At 44.2% G+C, this 19992-nt stretch overlaps 1 protein-coding gene across 1 annotated transcript in view; it reads right to left on the reverse strand.

Annotated features, from left to right (window-relative positions):
- The window catches only part of LOC142254746 (guanine nucleotide exchange factor DBS-like), a 57090-nt gene extending 37557 nt beyond the window's left edge, over positions 1-19533 (reverse strand). The window contains exon 1 of the mRNA XM_075326047.1: positions 19100-19533. Coding sequence (XP_075182162.1) covers positions 19100-19196 — 97 coding nt within the window. The 5' untranslated portion in view covers positions 19197-19533. The remainder of the gene's footprint in view (positions 1-19099) is intronic.
- Between the last annotated feature and the right edge of the window lie 459 nt (positions 19534-19992).

Below are 19992 nucleotides of genomic sequence, written 5' to 3' on the forward strand. Positions count from 1 at the left end.
AGGAGGTGCTGTTGGTAGGGGAGTAGTCAGTACCAGTAGCTCTGGTGGGCGCAGTCGCTGTCCATGCACCAGGCTGGTCTGGCTGGGACTTGCAGTACCACTGGCTGACTGTAGGAGTGTGTGCCTTCCTGCTGAAGTTATCAACTTCTACTCCAGCCAATTGGAAGGCTCTATACCCTATTTATATATTCAGTGGTCTGCTGTTCTTTGCCAGATATAGCCCTGTGTTTGCTAGAGCTACAACTTTTGCTGGTACTGTGTACACCTTGCTATTTTGTCCCCTGTTTGACCTCGGCCTGTTTTCCTGATGTTCCTCCTGCCTGCTGATTCTCTGCCTCACCTAACATCTTGGTTTTGACCTCGGCCTGTTTTCCTGACGTTCCTCTTGCCTGCCAATTCTGTACCTCGCCTGACATCTTGGTTTTGACCTTGGCCTGTTTTCCTGACGTTCCTCCTGATTGTTGATTCTGTACCTCGCCTAACATCTTGGTTTTCACCTTGGCCTGTTTTCCTGATATTCCTCCTGATTGTTGATTCTGTACCTCTCCTAACATCTTGGTTTTCACCTCGGCCTGTTTTCTGCACATTCCTCATGCCTCCCGATTTTTGTACCTTGCTGACTTCCTGGTTTTGACACTGCCTGGCGATTATCCCAGTCTCTGGACTGCAACCTTTCCATAAGCAGCAAACTCCTGGACCTTCCAGTAAATCCAGATCCCTGTATAGGGGTTAAAGGGTTTCAGGGTACCTCGGGATCTTACTTAGTGGGCGGCTTGCCCTAGTCGGTTCGGGTTAACCATTTTGTGTCTGTGGTCCCGGACTGCCGTTACACTTGGCACTCCGAAGGTATGAAGTTAATTTTCAATATTTATTAGAAATGTATTTGCAATCCAAAATAAACGTTTTGATCACAACCGGACCTTCATCAGTACAGATTGCCAGGAGACATCTGTGTGCAGCACTAGATGCCTAAAGAAGCCAGGATAGTGTATAGCTCTGCAGCTAGTTTAAGATGCAGTCATCTTAAGTTTGGTGACGCATCCTTTGAACCTCGGCAGACTGCTGATCTATACCGTGAGGAGGTGTTGGCTGACTATGGAAGTTAGTTACTTTGTTAAAGACTGTGTTCCACCTTGGTGGGAAAGTTGTATCTATCGGAAAAAGTCAAGAAAAGTCTTCTCAAAGTCTGTCATTCATAAAGAGGAATAGAGGGTGACCATGCAGCTGGTATGAGATCCTCGAAGAGCCTTTGGTCAAGAAAACCAGGTTGTCTACATCCTTTATTTTAACGGGAGTTTGGAACATGTGCAGGTTCTACAATGTTAGCAAACAAAGCCGGGAGAAGCCAAAGATCATTGAAAGAATGAGGTGATAAAAGGTCTAAAGAGCCAACTTTCATTTTTGTTATAAGAGCCCCCTCACCTTAAATTTGTTTGGGTATTCTTAAATTTGAACTTTTGAAGATGTACAGTCATCTTTCCAAAAATGCTGGATTATGCATGGGGCAGCAAAGTGCATTACAATCTCTATAATCTACCTAAACTACAGAAACCATAATCATATAAAAATGCTATGGCCTTACCAAAGTTCAGGAACAATTAAAATATCCAAAAAAAAGGTTAATGCAAAGCTTCTGAACCTGGTTCTTAAAAGGGAATTTGTCACCACCTAAAACTATTTACCAGCACATACTGTATGAAGATAATCTGCAGGTAAATGTCATTGAAATCGTGATTGGCGGTGCACCCACAGGGAGACATTTCAGTTATAGCTTCCTTGCAACCTCTTGCTTCCAGTCATAGAAGTTGGTGCATGGAGCTATTACAGTCACAGCTCCCTCCCCCAGCACTTTGATTGACAGCCTGCTCTGCAGTGTGTGCGCGCAGAACAAGCTTTTTGTCACTGTGCGGGGAGTGATTACAGTACGATCACAGTATAGTGAGCGGTGAATATAACTGCTCCCTGCACTGCCCCGTTGATAGGAAGAGAGTGGCTACAGGGAAAATATAAGTTCATATCTGCCAGTAAATTGCATATTTGGAGGTGATAGATTCCTTTTAAAGGCAAAATGCCTAAAAAAAAGTATGTTAGGGAACAATATTATCACAGGTGTGTCACGGTTGACAGACAGTACCTATGGTGTCCAGTTGTAGAAGGTCGGTACGTATGGCTACATAAACTGCTCCCTGACATTCTATTTTTCCTTCTGTAGTGTAAATAGAGACCTATGTATCTTCTCTATTTTGGGTTATCCTTTTCCTTTTAGGACCCTGTGGATATAATCATCCCTCAGCTGATCCTCATCACTACCCCTTGTGTCCTTAAATACCTGCATTTCCCCTTGGTATTTGCTGGTGATAAAATTATATTTCGATATGGTCTTGAGTGCAAGCAGTTGGCTTGTAATTATCTGGAGAAACATTGTTGTTTGTTGCTGTCTCTCTCCCAAAGTCATCTTGAAGATAGGTTTGTTTACTTTCACCTGTGTGTTCCCTGTGTTCTTTAGAAATTAATGAGGTTGACTAAGCGCTCATCCCTTCTGGTCCTTACCTAGAGCCCAGTTCAGGGTCAGCCAGGCCAGGTATCTCGCTCGGTGCATAGGTGCGCAAGCTATCTAGGGGTGGTCAGGGGAGCAAGAGGAGGTTTCCCTCTTCCCTTGCCTCCCTTTTCACAAAACGCTTGGAATTTCCCCATACCTAGCTTGACACATCCACCTCTACAGTTATAAAGAACAGTATATAAAAGCCTTTGAATGCCGGGGCAGTGTCAGGAACTTTTATTTTTGGTTCATGGTCAGTGAACCTTTGTGGATCTGAATGTGAATATTTCCATGAAAACGTTGTACACAGAAGACAAAACATATTGTGAAAGAGTCCACATAAACAATGATAAATGGAAAGTCTGATGATATCATGAAGCTGATAGACTCGCGCACAAAAATAATTAGTTTGTAAACAGACAACCAATTATATGAAGACAATGATTAATTAATATATACAAGGTGACTCAATCATAGGAGATGAGAAACAAGTGTCAGGAATCAGGGTAAAGTTCTCAGCTGCCTGTATACATTTTATATTGTAGTTTTCAAAATATTATATGGGCAAAAGTATAGAGACAACTACTCAATGCACCTATACGAGCTCTTATGACATCCTATTGTAAGTCTATAGGCATTAATAAGGAGTTGATTCCCCCTTTCCACCTTTAATAGCTTCCACTCTTCTGGGAAGGTTTTCTACAATTTTTTTCCATCTACTGTGTTTACCCAAAAATAAGACAGTGTTTTATATTATTTTTTGCCCCGAAAAATGCACTAGGGCTTAATTTTGGAGAAACACGGCTAAGTTTACCCCCAAAAGAAGGCAGACACCCCAGGAGAATTGCACTTACCAGAAACCGGCCACCTGCGTCGCTATCAGGTTCTCCTGCGTTCCACAGTGGTTACTTCCCCGGCTGGTCGGAAGTAGTATCACTCACGCAGAGTTAGTAAGAGCGGAATGAAACTGTGACTCGATGTGTGTGTAAGAGTGGAATGATCCACACAGTCCATAAAGAAGAGGCGGAAGACACTCACCAAGTATGCAGTAAAAAAAAGCTGTTTTATTCGACCATCAGGTCAGGGGGAGAGACGTTGGGGAGGTGGGTACACACAATCTATCGGACGACGGCCGTTTCGCATGTTTACAACCGACACTTTCGAAGCGTCGGTTGTAAAGACGCGAAACGGCCGTCGTCCGATGGATTGTGTGTACCCACCTCCCTCACGCCTCTCCCCCTGACCTGATGGTCGAATAAAACAGCTGTGTGCTTTCTGTAATGAAATGTCCTACTGTAACAGGGAATAATAGAATACCTGATATCAATGATTTAAAGGGGTTTCCCAATAATTCTGCCCATATACATGTAATATACCTTGTGGTAGCTGCTGAAGTTCATTGTTATTCAATCTTAAATATATTGGTAAATTACTTAAGGTTATATTTTAGTATGAAAAATGTAAAAACATACTTAAGTTATATTGTGGTAGAGAAAAGTGTCACCGACTGCTGAACATGACCTTTCTTGAACACAGTAAGAAGCCCATTAGTCACGCTTACTTTGTAATAGGTTAACGCTGTGTAAGAAGAAATGTGACTAACAATTACATTAGTTTCAGCATAGAAAGCTCATATAGTGCATAGGAGAACTCTGCATTATAGTTATTAAAGGGGTTGTCTACGACTTGGACAATCCCCTCTCATCCCCAATAAAAATAAAAAAAAACTATATTCCCCTCCAGTGCCGACACCTTTTTAGTGGTGACGGAGCTCTTGTTCCCCATGGCCCACGTGACATTGTTATGACACACGAGCCCCGCAACCAATCAGCGCCGGCTTTCTTCTCTCTGCTTTTGGATGGTTAGGAAATTAGTGACATCCACAGTGCTTACTTCCTGTTAATTACCTAACCATCCGAAGATGAGTAGAAGGAAGCCGGCGCTGATTGGTCATGGGGCTTGTGTGTCATAACAATGTCACGTGAGCCACGGGAACAAGAGTTCCGACATCACTGAAACCGCGCTGGCACCAGAGGTGAGTATAAGCTTTTTTATGTGAGTGTACATAGGGAATGAAAGGGGGTTGTCCAAGTAGTTCCTTTAATGGGCATACATACAGTAAGTACTTAGCTTTTAAAGGTAAATGTATATATAAGGCCGGGATGAGGGGTAGGCATGGTGGGCACCTGCCTTAGTGCCCCAAGTAATGTCTATGACGGGCCCCAAGGGGTTTCGGCAATACTCATCACCAGGCCGGTTAGTCAGGGGATGTCACGGGTGGCCCTGCCTGGTTTCGTGACCCCATAGGTGTCAATAAAAGGGATGAATGGATGGGGATGATGGTGGGGATGTTGGGAGTAGTTGTCTCGTAATGCCACCTGTGGTATGCAATTAGGGATTAGCCGCCGCTGCGAGTGCTGTCCTCTGGGGCAGATGGTGTCGTAGCCGAGATGGTTCAGCTCCCTACAGGTAGAACTAGGCCCCAGGGAGGATGATGGGGGCGGTAGTGTCCGTTGGCGCCGGTGAGCGGGGTGACGGCAATGAAGGGCTGACTCAGTGGTTGCGGTACATGGCCTTTTACTTACAGTCCAGTTGTCACCCTTGGAGTGCCGGTCTCTGCCATAATGGGCCCCAGCCGGAGGTCACCGCTGGTGTTGTGAATTGTGGGCCCTTCCTTCTTGCGCTATTTTTTGTGTGGATCCCAGTGACCTGAAGTGCTTGGGGACCCCTGTTCGATGTTAAAGTTGCCGTGCTGTTTGCAGGCAGCGCGAGTCCATTTGGGGCCTGACCGTGATCACGACTCCGGGCTCTATATTGCTACTGTGCTCCGGGATCTTGTGGTGGCCAGAGGGACATAAAATCCCCCTGTCCGTGGGATTCTGGTGGCGTAACTTGAAATATACGCCACCCTAGGGCTCCGTACCCTGAACTGTGCCGGTCCTGAAGGATTAACTAAGCTCTCCCCTCAGCGACCGTATTTACTCCTGTGTCCCACAGCTTCCACCGGTAAGCTCTCCTTGCTTCCTTCCCCAACCTGTGTCAGGGCATGACTCTCTGGGTAAATGTATCCTCCTCCTTCTACCCTAGTGGATGCTCCTCCCATCCCCGAGTTCCTGTCACTAGTGGGTGGAAGTGCCAGTGTTTAGTGGCAACCTTAAGTCCCGCCCTTAGCCCGGTTCCCAGTGGAAAGGGCAACCTGCTGTGTGTTTATGGAATGTTTGGATGTGGAACCAGCACCGACCTCCTCAATACCTGGGATGAGTACCGCACCTTAAGTGAGGTGCAATACCCTGTTGCGACTGAAGCCTCAGGGGCGCCACATCTATGTCCCCCAGGGATGTCTGTCCCACCCAGGGATGTCTATCCCCCCCAGGGATGTCTATGCTCCTCAGCTTCCTTTGTGATGCATTTGCCCCAACCCCTCCTTTGATGTATATACTGTAGCACCCATGTTTTCTGTGATGTATATACAGCAGTCTCAGTGTGCACTGAGCGGCCATGTCTGCTAGGAGTGATGCTTCCGAGCCAGCACACAAACAGAATTAAAAGCGCAGTGCCGGCCTGGCAGTGTCACTGCTAGCAAACATGGCCACACTGTGCTGCCATGTCTGTTAAAGTGACAGAATCACGCAGCACGCCCTGCACAACCACGTGCCCTGTAGGAGCTGGACAGGAGACAACCGGGGAGGTGAGGCTGCTGCCGGCTTCCCTATATTAATAGTACCTAACGTGTTTGTGTGTGCATGTACGATGTGTTTCTATGTATGTCAGTGTATATGACTATATAAATGTCTGTTTATATGTATTTTTGTGAATTTGTCTTCAAATATGTATATGTACGTATGCCTGTATGTGTATGTGCGTGTCTGTGTGTGCATGGGGTCCAATGTGACTCTTTCACCCTAGGCTGACAAAAACCTGGATCCGGCCCTAGTTGGAGCTGTGGTGGGTTCAAGGAGTGTTTGCTCTTTCTTTATTTTTTTTAACATTCCCTTAAACCTCAATTTTGGAAAATCCCAGAAAACCAATTTGTTATATATTCATAGAAGGGGGAGTCCTGATCTAATACACAGCTCCAGATCCCCTTCATAGACAAAGATTGAATTTTTTTTAATTCTTACTGCATGCCTGCAGCTACTACTACTACTAAAAATATATTAAAGAAATGTTTCTCCAAATTTCACCATACAAACTGTATACATTATTAAATAGATCTTTTATACCTGAAGAGACAGGAGTACTTCCATCCAAATTCATGACACAATGGCTGTAGAATTCTGATTATATTAAAATGGCCAATTAATAAGTCTAGCTAATGATTCCAGGTTTATACACTCTCTGTCTAACCAGCCTGTCTCACAGCTGCAGTTTGTACTGAGTAGTGTGAGATCTCAGCAGGAAGGAGGGACACTGAGAATCTGTCAATCAGGCAAGATGGTCAAAGAGTAAGTTACATTTACATAAAGTCTCAGTCAGTCATTGTGACATGGATTTTCAAAGCAAGCACATCAGTCTCATCAGGTCCAATTTAGTAATACATGCAGCTGGTATTAAAAAATGTGAAGACAAATTGACTTTAGAAAATGAATTGGTACAGAAAGGGGCCTAAAACAAAGACTATAAATGGTCATTTTAACAATGTAAATCACAGCATAATGTGAGCAAACTGGGAATCAACTAAAGACACATATACTCCTACCCATGCCATGCAAAAATCCAACTATTTAGCTCCTAAAAGTAAATTACAATCTAGTTTTTATGCTCTGTCAACATTATAATTATAGCTGTGAAAAAGTAACTCGGGCCTACGCCCAATGAGATTGTCTACAGACCCAAACTTGTTGTGTGTGTGTATATATATATATATATATATATATATATATATATATATATATATATATATAAATATATATACACACACACATACACACACATACAGGAATATAGACCATGTGTACTGTGATATAACTGCAGTTATAACTGCCCTTTGGTAAGAAGCAAGCGACAGATATCAAGATGACTACATGATGAGATCACACATGGTTGGTTGCCATGGAGATGCAATGATCTGCATTGGAGCTGTAGGCACTAAATGATAGAAGATATTTAATAAGAGGATTATTCCCATCTCTGCCCTTCATGGCCATGATAGGAGTAACTGCTTTTAGGTCTCAGCCACCAGAGGTGGGGTGCCGGAAACAGCCGAGAGCAGCTGCGCTACTGCAATACTAAACTATTTGTAATGAGGCTTCATTTTTTAATGCCATGTAGAAAAAAAAATGCTATAATCCTTCAGTGTCGAAATCTTGACTTTTAACAGAACATCCAGGACCCCAGGGATGCCCCCTAACATCAATTGTTGCAAATTAGAAACAACTATGTCCCTTTTGTGATCAAGTTCACAAGATGTGGTCATTATGCACTATGTCCCAAATCCTGGGATATATGTCCCCCATCATGGGCCCATTCTTGTACATATGCCTCCTGTTATGGTGCACATATATATAAAAAAATTAAAAAAAAAATATTCTACTCATGCTCTATTCACTCCCCCGATGCGCGGCGTTCTTTTCTGATGCCAGCAGCTGACTTTGGTGTTTAGGCAACGCCCAGTGCATGACATCACTGCCGTGCACCCCCAGATACTCGCCAATATCAGCTGCTGGAGAATCCGAAAATGAATATTCACTGCTGCCCACGCTCAGGGTTATGGGTGTGGGGAGCAGTGAATATTCATTTTGTTAATAGTAGACACAAGATCACCCTAGTCACTGCAGTCAGCTGGCAGCTGGGGTGATCCGCGTCTCCGCTATTAAAGAAAATGAATATTCACTGCTCCCCATATCCATAATCTCGCCCCCTCTCAGCACCGGCTTCAGTGCCAAGCTAGAGGTGTATTCATCTTTTTTAATAGCAAACACGCGGATCGCCCTAGTCGCTGGCTTCCTGCAATGGTGACCCTGTGACCCATTCCACCACCACCGCCCTCCCAAAGCAAGTCAAATATATCTGGACTATAAGACGCACCACCCACTTTCCTCCCAAATTTTGGGGAAAAAAATTGTTTTTCATAGTTCGAAAAATACAGTAAATGCCACAATTTACCAATCAAGTCAAGACAAAAACTACCGTTTTATTACTGTGTTATTGAGCATAAGTGCTGAAATTGGTGCTGTCATCACTGCACCAGAATACCTAATATTTTTAGCCCTGGCTTAAATCATACATGTTAGGTAGCTTGGTGAAAATGAATGATCACAACATTACATGCCAGTTCATGTCAAGTATACCGTAGATGTGAGTCAGAAGTCCTTTAATTGCCTGTGCCTCATCTGTGAGGTCATGGTTTTCTAATTCTTTTCTATGCCAATTAACATCTAATTTATGGAAATGCTTACTGTTATATACATATAATGTTCTCTGCAATTATTTTGGATATAACCCTGGCCATTAACCCAATTTAAAGAGAGTCCATCAACACAACAGATGCCTTGGTGACCACAGGTAGTTGAGATACTGGAAACTGCAGGCAGGCAGATGAGGTCCTGGAGACTGGACAGGTAGCTGGGATCCTGGAAACCATAGGCAGGAAGCGTCCTAGAGACTGCAGACAGATAGCTGAGATACTGGAAACTGCAGGCAGGCAGAATATATCTTGGAGACTGCAGAGAGATAGATGAGATACTGGAAAATGCAGGCAGGCAGAAGACATCCAATAGACTGCAGACAGGTAGCTGAAGTACTGGAAACCATAGGCAGGAAGCATCCTGGAGACTGCAGACAGGTAGCGGAGATCCTGGAAACCATAGGCAGGCAGAAGACATCCTAAAGACTGCAGACTGGTAGCAGAGATCCTGGAAACCATAGGCAGGAAGTGTCCTGGAGACTGCAGACAGATAGCTGAGATACTGGAAACTGCAGGCAGGCAGAAGACATCCTAAAGACTGCAGACTGGTAGCAGAGATCCTGGAAACCATAGGCAGGAAGTGTCCTGGAGACTGCAGACAGATAGCTGAGATACTGGAAACTGCAGGCAGGCAGAAGACATCCTAAAGACTGCAGACTGGTAGCAGAGATCCTGGAAACCATAGGCAGGAAATGTCCTGGAGACTGCAGACAGGTAGCTGAGATACTGGAGACTGCAGGCAGGCAGAATATATCTTGGAGACTGCAGAGAGATAGATGAGATACTGGAAAATGCAGGCAGGTAGAAGACATCCTATAGACTGCAGACAGGTAGCTGAAGTACTGGAAACCATAGGCAGGAAGCATCCTGGAGACTGCAGACAGGTAGCTGAGATACTAGAAACTGCAGGCAGGAAGAAGACATCCTAAACACTGCAGACTGGTAGCGGAGATACTGGAAACCATAGGCAGGACACGTTGTGTAGACCGCAGACAGGTAGCTGAGATACTGGAGACTTCAGGCAGACAAAATACATCCTGGAGACCATAGACAGGTAGCTGAGAAACTGGAAACTGCAAACAGGTACTGAGCAGGTCGAGATTCACAGCTAAACTAAGAGACTTAATACCACACCATAGATGTGTGTCTTGGTAGGCTCTATATTGGTTTAAATAGGAGATGACATGACAGCACGCTGGGCTACTTGCAAAGCCCAATGTGGAGAACAAGAGTGTTTAGGTGAAGGGAGCAGGCCCCGGACCCGGGACAGGTGAGTAGCAAGTGTACAGTGAGTGGCATATGTAACCACGCCCAGCACTGACTGACAGCCACCTCTGTACTGATGCACTGCAGAGCTGGCTGTCAGTCAATCTCGAGGAGTGGCTACAGCTGTCGCTCACAATGCAGTGAGCAGTGACTGAAGCCACGCCAGCCGCGTACCTATGACTGAAAGGCCAAGACTGTTGTGAGGAATAAATTTAAATTTTCTTCCAGCTATGGCGTGAGAAGAGCTTTTCTCCTGAAGTTTAACCCCAAATCTGCAGGTTAATAGCGTTTTTTTTACATGACATGTCCTCTTTAAGGCTGGAGACTAAATACACTTGGACTCATGAGCTCTCTTTTCAGCTGAAAAGTAAGGAAACCAAATCCTCTTTATTGTAATAGATGGAAGTCTGGATCATCACTATTTTAGGTCATAGATCTCAATAATCAGATTTTTTGTGAATTCGGCAGTCACAGTGTCCCAGTTCCAAGTGCTTGGAAATTGGATTGTTAGCGTGACCGATCACTATACAATGTAATCGCTATATAAAGCCTATTATTAACATCACAAACTGTGAAAAGAAGATGAGAGGTGCAGGTCACAGGACTGACCATCGTCAGATTATGCCGAAAAGTTATAATATGTCCCTGTCAATCAATAACTGATAAACTGAATTTAAAGATAAAGGCAAAGACTCGAATATTTCATCCGATGAATGTCGATGACTTTCTCCAGGGATAAGCATTAGGTTTGCTTCTGCCAAAATCCTGTCCCAGCAGATTAATGACCCGTCAACCCATAGTACAGCTCTGAAGCCATCCACTCTATAGCATTAGTATTGATGGGTATTTCCTGTAAGCAAACGGCAGCTCATCACTTAAAGGGTGAAGTGTTTTCAAGAAAACATCAGGATGAAAAGCCGAGAACAGAAATCACTGTTGAAAAATGTACACCCTACAGGGGTGGTAATGGTGAAATATCAAGAAAGCGGACACATTCCGATCATGTCTTGCTCAGGATCTGCCTTAGACAATGCAATTTATATTAAAAATGTCCCCCTGACTATAAGCTGCTCACAGGGAGCCCCTGACAGTGATTAATTGTAATGCGTGGGGGAATCTGAAAGCAAGCGTCCACTGCCCATATAGCGCCACCATGTTGGAAATGAAGAATTACACAGAGCCCACTAATATAAGTCAGCGATCACTGTAAAGGCCCCGTTACACGCAACGACATATCTAACGATATATCGTCAGGGTTACGAATTCCGTGACACACATCCGGCATCGTTAGCGACGTTGTTGCGTGTGACACCAACGAACGGCCGTTAACGATCAAAAATACTCATCTTATCGTTGATCGTTGACACGTCGTTCATTTTAAAATAATCGTTGATTGTTGAGGACGCAGGTTGTTCGTCGTTCCTGAGGCAGTACAAATCGCTGTGTGTGACACCTCGGGAAGGACGAACTAAAACTTACCTGCGGCCCCCGGCAATGAGGAAGGAAGGAGGTGGGCGGGATGTTACGGCCGCTCATCTCCGCCCCTCCGCTTCTATTGGGCGGCCGCTTAGTGACGCCGCTGTGACATCGCACAAACCGCCCCCTTAAAAATGAGGCGGTTCGCCTGCAACAGCGACGTCGCTAGGCAGGTAAGTCCGTGTGACGGCTCCAAACGATTTTGTGCGCCACGGGCAGCGATTTGCCCGTGACGCACAAATGACAGGGGCAGGTGCTTTCAGCAGCGATATCGCTAGCGATATCGCTCCGTGTAAAGCCCCCTTAATTAATGGACATGCCGGGTCCACCACAGTGGATGACTACGTAGCTGGTCTCTATTTTATCTATTATATAAAAGTCTTTATACCCTCTAGATCAAATGGTTATTTTTTTTTTCTTCAGGAGCTCACTGCTTCCAAGCTCTCAGCTTCCTACTTGCTTAAGTGGTGTGTGCTCTTGCTTGATTGACAATTTAGGCTACCAGCATGGTTGGCTACTGGCTCAAAATGTGTGCTCCTGAAGCTGAGCAACAGCAACGGATATGCAATTGAAGTGAAGCTAGCCGGGATGAAGAGCTAACAATGAGCGCTTTTTTCTTCAGGAGTGCACTGCTCCCAAGCTCTCAGCTTCCTACTCACTTAAGGGGTGTGTGCTATTGCTTGAGTGACAATTTATTCTAGCAGCATAGTCGGGCTACTATCTCAAGATGTGTGCTCCTGAAACTGCTATATAAGCAACAGCAACAAATTTACAATGGGATTGAAGCTAACCAGGATCAAGAGCTGACAACGAGGCCTAATGTTTCCGGCAGGCTTCAGTGCAGTGCATACAAGCTCAGCACTATAGAGCTTGTAAGCACTGGGTTTGTGTCGCCATCACTGCTGTCAATGATAGTTATTCCAATTGGTTCCTCAGATGAGAAAGTATGTTAAATGCATCAGGTCTGGAGGGTGATTGTTGGATTATTCTCTTTACGTGATCCATATGTTATACATTCCAATATTTTGTAGCGTTATATGCTACTATATCTTTTACCTTATGTTTAATTGCTTAGTTGATTTCTTTGCACTATGCTTTACATGAAGCAGTATTCATCCTATTTGAATTCTTTGGACCTGTCTCACCCACATGTTTATACTGTATCTGTATGTTTAAATCATGATTTTTATATATATATAGATATATATGTATATATATATATATATATATATATATATATATATATATATATATATGTATATATATATATATATATAGATATATATGTATATATATATATATATATATATATATATATGTATATATATATATATATGTATATATATATATATATATATATATATATATATATATATATATATATATATATATATATATGAAATTATATATTTTATAATAAATCCCATCCCTGCAATTGTTTTTTTTTGGTATTTGGCAATAAAAATCAATATTGTGACTATATAACGACAATGGGGACAAGTTTAATTACAAGTAAATTGGGAACTTGCAAGTTTTCACAACCACTCTCCAACCATAGCCCTCTATGAATATTCAGAATACTTAAGCGGGGCTTAAAAATGAGAATCCCTTTGGCGTAAACAGGGTCTGTTATTGGATCAGTCATTGGTAAAGTGACTACCAGTGTAATTTCCTATGTTTATATATCTCACATTAATATTAATTGTGACAGCAGCAGTTACTCCCTATTGAAAACACTGACGTCCCTTTATATTATCTATTCAATATATCACAATATGTAGTATTAATGTTACATTTTGCCCAAATTTTCAGGTCCATTGTACGACCACAACAGCCAAGTCCGCCTTTTTTTCTACAGAACCAGAGGGATTAATATTGATCTCAGTATGGTGCAACCGAACACCAGAGGGTCAGAACTGTAATACAGACCCTAGAACGCACCAGTTATAAAGTTGTGACATTATTTATATGTTTTATATAATACTAGTTGTAGTACCCAGCGTTGCCCGAGATAGTAACTAAGTCTCTCTCTCTCCTCCACTCCCTGTCTACCGCTCTCCCACTTTTTGTCTCCCACTCCCTCTCCCACTTTCCGTGTCCCAGTCCCCCTCTCACCACCTAAATCATATTAACTGACACCTCAGCTGCCTTATACTCAGAATATCCTTCATTGTCTACAGCAACCAATCAGAGCTCCTTTTGACCTGTAGCAAAATAGGAGAGCTGTGATTGGTTGCTATAGGACACTTGATAAATATCCAGATTAACTGTCAAAACAGCCAATATATTACCTCACATCCAAACAGTGAGTAAGCTTTTTTGTCGAATAACTGTAAAGCACGGGGTTACAATTTCCCTTCAAAATAGTCTATGACGTTCCCTGAGTCAAATGAGGCGGCTGTGCAAAATTTGGTGATTGTAAATGCGATGGTGCGGATTCCTTTAGCGGACATACACACATATATACATATATACATACTCTCCGCTTTATACAGTATATTAGTGTGACGCCCTGGCCTATCAGGTCATCACATGGTATTGTGCAATCTGCCCTTCTGCACAGTATCCACATCCTCCTTGGTTACGGGTCCCTGGCCTTTGGTGTTGCTAAGAACAAGCTAATCGAAATCCTAGAAATACTCTGCACGACACCCACCAGACACACCAATGGATAGCCTGAAGGGAATAGGGCTGCCAACTTGGGGGGGTTGGTTAGGGAGGTTCAGGATTGTCAGGAGCAGACATTTGAGAGAGGTGTAGCGTTGGAGGAGGTTGGGAGCAGGGCTCCTTGAGAATACTAGGTGGCAGACGTTGGTCTGGGCCTGGTAGGAGCTGGAACCCCAATCGCAGGGGATCGTGACAAGGGGTACGGAACTGCCGAGGAGGGCAGCCGGCGGCCTTGTGCCATCTCCGGGCAGGGGTCAGGGCATGACAGGATACGTGGACCCTAGGCCGGGAAGTAGCTTCAAGCGTCCTGGTAATTCACCCGATGAGGACGAAGCCTTCAAGATTCATTCTCCACCCTTTCCAAAATCAGGGTACTAGCGCAACGAGGGGGATAGGACTTTCCCAATACACAGTTCAGAAAATCCCAAGCGTGAACCCTGAGAGCAAGCTCACTCCGTTAGCCACACGGGTGAGCAGTACCCAACTAGTTCTATACTACAGGGGCCAATTAGTAGAAAGGTGCCAAGGCAAAGGTCACAGGCTAACAAGCAACACCAACGGGCACGGGATCTAGGCGTGCTCCCTCCCTGCTGCAGCGGTGCTCAGAACTTTGGTTTACAAGTTGTCGTGTCAGCGTCATTGGACTGAGTGAGTACGCAGTGACCCTTACCTCCCCAACGGTATCCCTTTGTCAGCTTCACCGAGCCCCGGGGCAATCCCCCCTACCCACGGAGGGGTTAAACGCCTGGCTGCCATCCCATCGCCACCGGGTGCTCCCAACGGCAGTGGTGGTACTCCACCTTACCACACACCGTGGGTGGCGTCACGAACTTTCAACACACAACCCCCTGTAAATACCCCCTTTTTATTTCGAGTGGCCGGAGACCCCTCGAGCCACCGCGGATCCGGATCAGAGCAGTTCTGGCTGCTGACACGGGGGCGGCACATTAGATTTAATAAAAGGGAAAACTGCTTTTATATACCAGGATCTCTCTGAGACACTGAATGATCCCAATAATGCCACATGGATGGATGATGAGTACAATCACCTTCTTCTCAAGTTTTTCTTTAAACCGTGCAGCAATATTCCAGATCATAACCTATTAGACATCGGTCAATGAATTGTGTAATAGCATGGCCAAAAAATTCAGATGAAATGCTGTTTCATTTACAAGAGGCACCATTATGGTGTGATCTAAATCTCTATGACTTCTTCGCTAACAATGGGTGGAGCGGGGCCGGGTATCACTCTCCCAATGGCTAGGCTCGGAATTTGGATTTTCAGTTTCGTCTATGGTGACCATAGCAGGACAGCCACCAGTCCACTGGATCAGGGACTACTACAAATCAATGAAATCTCTAGAGCTATGTGTGTATTGGAAATTAAAGAACACACAATCAGCACAAAATAGTATATTTCATGATAAATGGAACATTTCTTCACATGAATGTAAGGTCATTCTTTGAACTTTCAGATTCCTTATTCTGGTGTTACCCAATAAGGTCCAGTGAGGTTCTGTACTAATGGTTATCTGGTAGCAGGCTTGTCTCATTAACCTTCTTATTATATCAGGTTTTGTGATATATTAGGACTGCCCGGAATACTACCAGCCAAGCGGTGGAGGAGCTTTGTATGTTCACATTCACGTCTTACGAGACATTTCTGTTTCCATCAGGCAATATCTGCATTCCAGAACATAGAATTATAGAGAGCGATAAACCGTGCGGAGGAATGTAACAGATCCCCCTCAAGTCAAAATTCAATAAAACTAAAGTCTTCAAAATGTTCAATAAAGAGAGGATTTCACATGACCCTCAGTAGGAGTCATCCAAGTATTTGGGGAGAGATCATGGTTGCGCTCTACTGGCTTTAAGAGTGTAATGATATTTCTGCTTAGATCGGCTGATATTAATGGAAATAGTACAAATGTCACCATGTGCATTGCTCAGTGCATGGGTCATAGACTTTCCATTCAGCCCATACACCAGCTCCTGTTCTGAACCCACCAAAAGAAAAGAAAACTCAGCAGGCAGAAGTGGTCAGCTTCTCCATAAAGGCCTCACTTCTGCCTGCAGGAAGTTGTTTTTTTAACAATCACTGGGGGTCTCAAGCCAGGAACCCCATTGATCTGCATGACATGTAGGTTATGGGAAAAAAAAGGTAGTGTAGGTACCTTAAATTAATATTCCCGTCTTCCTAGATGGCTAAATTTGCAAATTGATGGTAAAATTGCTGTCTGGAGCTCGCCATTAGCTCCCGTTTACAGCAGGTTGCACTGCTACTGCTTTTCCGATGCTGCAAAGGTAAAGCTGCCACATATACACTGTGTGCAGAATTATTAGGCATATGAGCATTTTGATCACATTATACTTTTTATACATGTTGTCCTACTCCAAGCTGTATAGGCTTGGGAGCCAACTACCAATTAAGTAAATCAGGTGATGGCATCTCTGTAGTGAGGAGGGGTGCAGTGTAATGACATCAACACCCTATATAAGGGGTGCTTAATTATTAGGCAACCTCCTTTCCTTTGGCAAAATGAGTCAGAAGAGAGATTTGACGGGCTCTGAAAAGTCCAAAATTGTGAGATGTCTTGCAGAGGGATGCAGCAGTTTTGAAATTGCCAAACATTTGAAGCGTGATCACTAAACAATCAAGCATTTCATGGCAAATAGCCAACAGGGTCAAAAGAAGCGTGTTGGGCAAAAAAGGTGCAAAATAACTGCCCATGAATTGAGGAAAATCAAGCGTGAAGCTATCAAGATGCCATTTGCCACCAGTTTGGCCATATTTCAGCGCTGCAACGTTACTGGAGTATCAAAAAGCACAAGGTGTGCCATACTCAGGGACATGGCCAAGGTAAGGAAGGCTGAAAAACCACCACCTCTGAACAAGAAACATAAGATAAAACGTCAAGACTGGGCCAAGAAATATCTTAAGACTGATTTTTCAAAGGTTTTATGGACTGATGAAATGAGAGTGACTCTTGATGGGCCAGATGGATGGCCCAGAGGCTGGATCAGTAAAGGGAGGAAGAGCTCCACTCCGACTCAGACGCCAGCAAGGTGGAGGTGGGGTACTGGTATGGGCTGGTATTATCAAAGATGAACTTGTGGGACCTTTTCGGGTTGAGCATGGAGTGAAGCTCAACTCCCAGACCTACTGCCAGTTTCTGGAAGACGTCGTCTTCAAGCAGTGGTACAGGGAGAAGTCGGTATCGTTCAAGAAAAACATGATTTTCATGCAGGACAATGCTCCATCACAGGCATCCAACTACTCCACAGCGTGGCTGGCCAGTAAGAGTCTAAAAGATGAAAAAATAATGACATGGCCCCCTTGTTCACCTGATCTGAACCCCATAGAGAACCTGTGGTTGCTCATAAAATGTAAGATCTACAGGGAGGAAAACAGAACACCTCTCGGAACAGTGTCAGATCAAGCAACTGACAGAATCTATGGATGGTAGGCTGTTGAGTGTCATCATAAAGAAAGGTGGCTATATTGGTCACTAATTTGGGTTTGTTTTTGCATGTCAGAAATGTTTATTTTTAAATTTTGTGCAGTTATATTGGTTTACCTGGTGAAAATAAACAAGTGAGATGGGAATATATTTGGTTTTTATTAAATTGCCTAATAATTCTGCACAGTAATAGTTACCTGTACAAACAGATATCCTCCTAAGACAGCCAAATCTAAAAAAAAAAAACCACTCCAACTTCCAAAAATATTAAGCTTTGATATTTATAAGTCTTTTGGGTTTATTGAGAACATAGTTGTTGATCAATAATAAAAAAAATCCTCTAAAATACAACTTGCCTAATAATTCTGCACGCAGTGTAGCAGCATCAGGAACGCACAGTCCTAACCAGCAGCGCAAAGATTATGCTTCTCAATCAAGCAGGAAGTCTGTAGGCAGGGGAGCTGTGTGCTCCTGAGCGGACAGGATGGGAATAAACCATTAAAGTACGGTAGATGATTTATGTGTACTAAACCATCTAAGGGATTTTAAAGCCATTTTCATGGAGCAGGCTGGGTAAAGCAGATTGTGAGTCCCACTGGAGACAGGGACCGGTGTGAATGGTGACAATCTCTGTACAGTGCTGCGGAATATGGAACCAAAGGTGCAACAATTCTAAAGCGTTTTAATGAAGGGAAACTTCATTCCCACTATTCAAACTCCTCCTAGTTGAGGAGATGGGTCTAGGGAGGTTGGAGGACCTGGTGGTTTGCCCCAACCAATCTTGCAATTCTTAACTTTTCAGTGTTGGACTGAGGTGACAAGGGCCCACCTGTGACAATGAGTTTGTAGCCCACTGTTCAGCTACATACATATATAACATTATCCACATTCACAAAATTAGCATATAATAAACCGGGCAACTTAAAAAATAAATGATAAGATGCTGCCATTGACGGTACACAGAGAATCAAGTGTATTGTGCCAACTACTACTCATATAAGGTGGTGGGTGACCAAGTACTGCAAAAAGGGCCCCCCGGGGAATTCTCCTGTCATCCTGTGGGCCAGTCCGAGCCAGTCTATACCCCTTTAAGTATGGGCTTCTCCTCATGTCCCATCAATGAGCCATCATGCCAGTGATACAACTTTCATTGCCGATAGGGAGGAGTCGTGTGCAGCACTGCAGTTATACCGTGGATGGAAGCTCAGATACAGGATGGTATATGCCATATCCGGACTGCAGGAGGATAAAACGATTAAGGAAGGAGGTCAGGGATGTACTTACTTTCCAGCAATGTGTACAGAAGAGAAGCCGCCTGCTGAAGACTGTAATACTTCTCCATTTCCACCTCTGATATCCTGACAGTATCCACAGATGCCATGTCGATCCTAGGTCAATGAGGAAGAAGAGTGGCCCCAGGTTGGGCTGGGTCAGCGTAGATGGGCCCCCATATCATACTGCAATGTCTCATGGATGGGCGCCAACTGGGATTTATAGTAACAGATGGGTAGAAATCCCAGCACAACTTTCCAGGGAGACCACTTGTAGTACCTGGTCCCAAATGAAAATCACCTGAGCATCAGCGAGGGCCACACGTCAGTGATGGGCATCCAACAATCCAGCTCCCAGAGCATCTCATCCAGTAAGGTGCAGTGAGACTGCAGATCTGTCAGTGCCTGAGAAAGAAAAAAGGAATCCACAGTGCCAACCAGACGTCTCCCCCCACAAACCCCCCAGCCTTCGAAGCCCCTGCACATCCGCCTGGTCCCCAAACCCCCCAGCACAGAATGTGACAGCAGCAGCAGCTGAGTCCACGCAAGTTGATCACATCAGTGTTAATGATAGCTGTGTGCAGCCAGAGCTCAAGTTCACTCCTCCCTCCCTGTAGTTTTTTCCTGCCCAGAACCTACTATAATTGCTGCTAACTTCCCCGTCACATCCAATCAGCTGGGCCCCTGGCACTATAAACAGGAATAATGCACACACCACAGGGCTGCCTTACATATAAAGTCAGGAATGTGACACCGCGCGACGCTGCTCCACCGCCGTCCTGCATTATACGTATATATTATACGTATACACCGGGGCTCAGCAGCACAGCTTTTCTTAAAGGGAGAAGAATTCAATATTATTTTTTTTTCCATCAGCATCTAATAGTTCAGATGAACCAACACATG

The sequence above is a fragment of the Anomaloglossus baeobatrachus genome, chromosome 1 (assembly GCF_048569485.1).
Source record: "Anomaloglossus baeobatrachus isolate aAnoBae1 chromosome 1, aAnoBae1.hap1, whole genome shotgun sequence".
In the NCBI taxonomy this organism is placed as follows: domain Eukaryota; kingdom Metazoa; phylum Chordata; class Amphibia; order Anura; family Aromobatidae; genus Anomaloglossus; species Anomaloglossus baeobatrachus.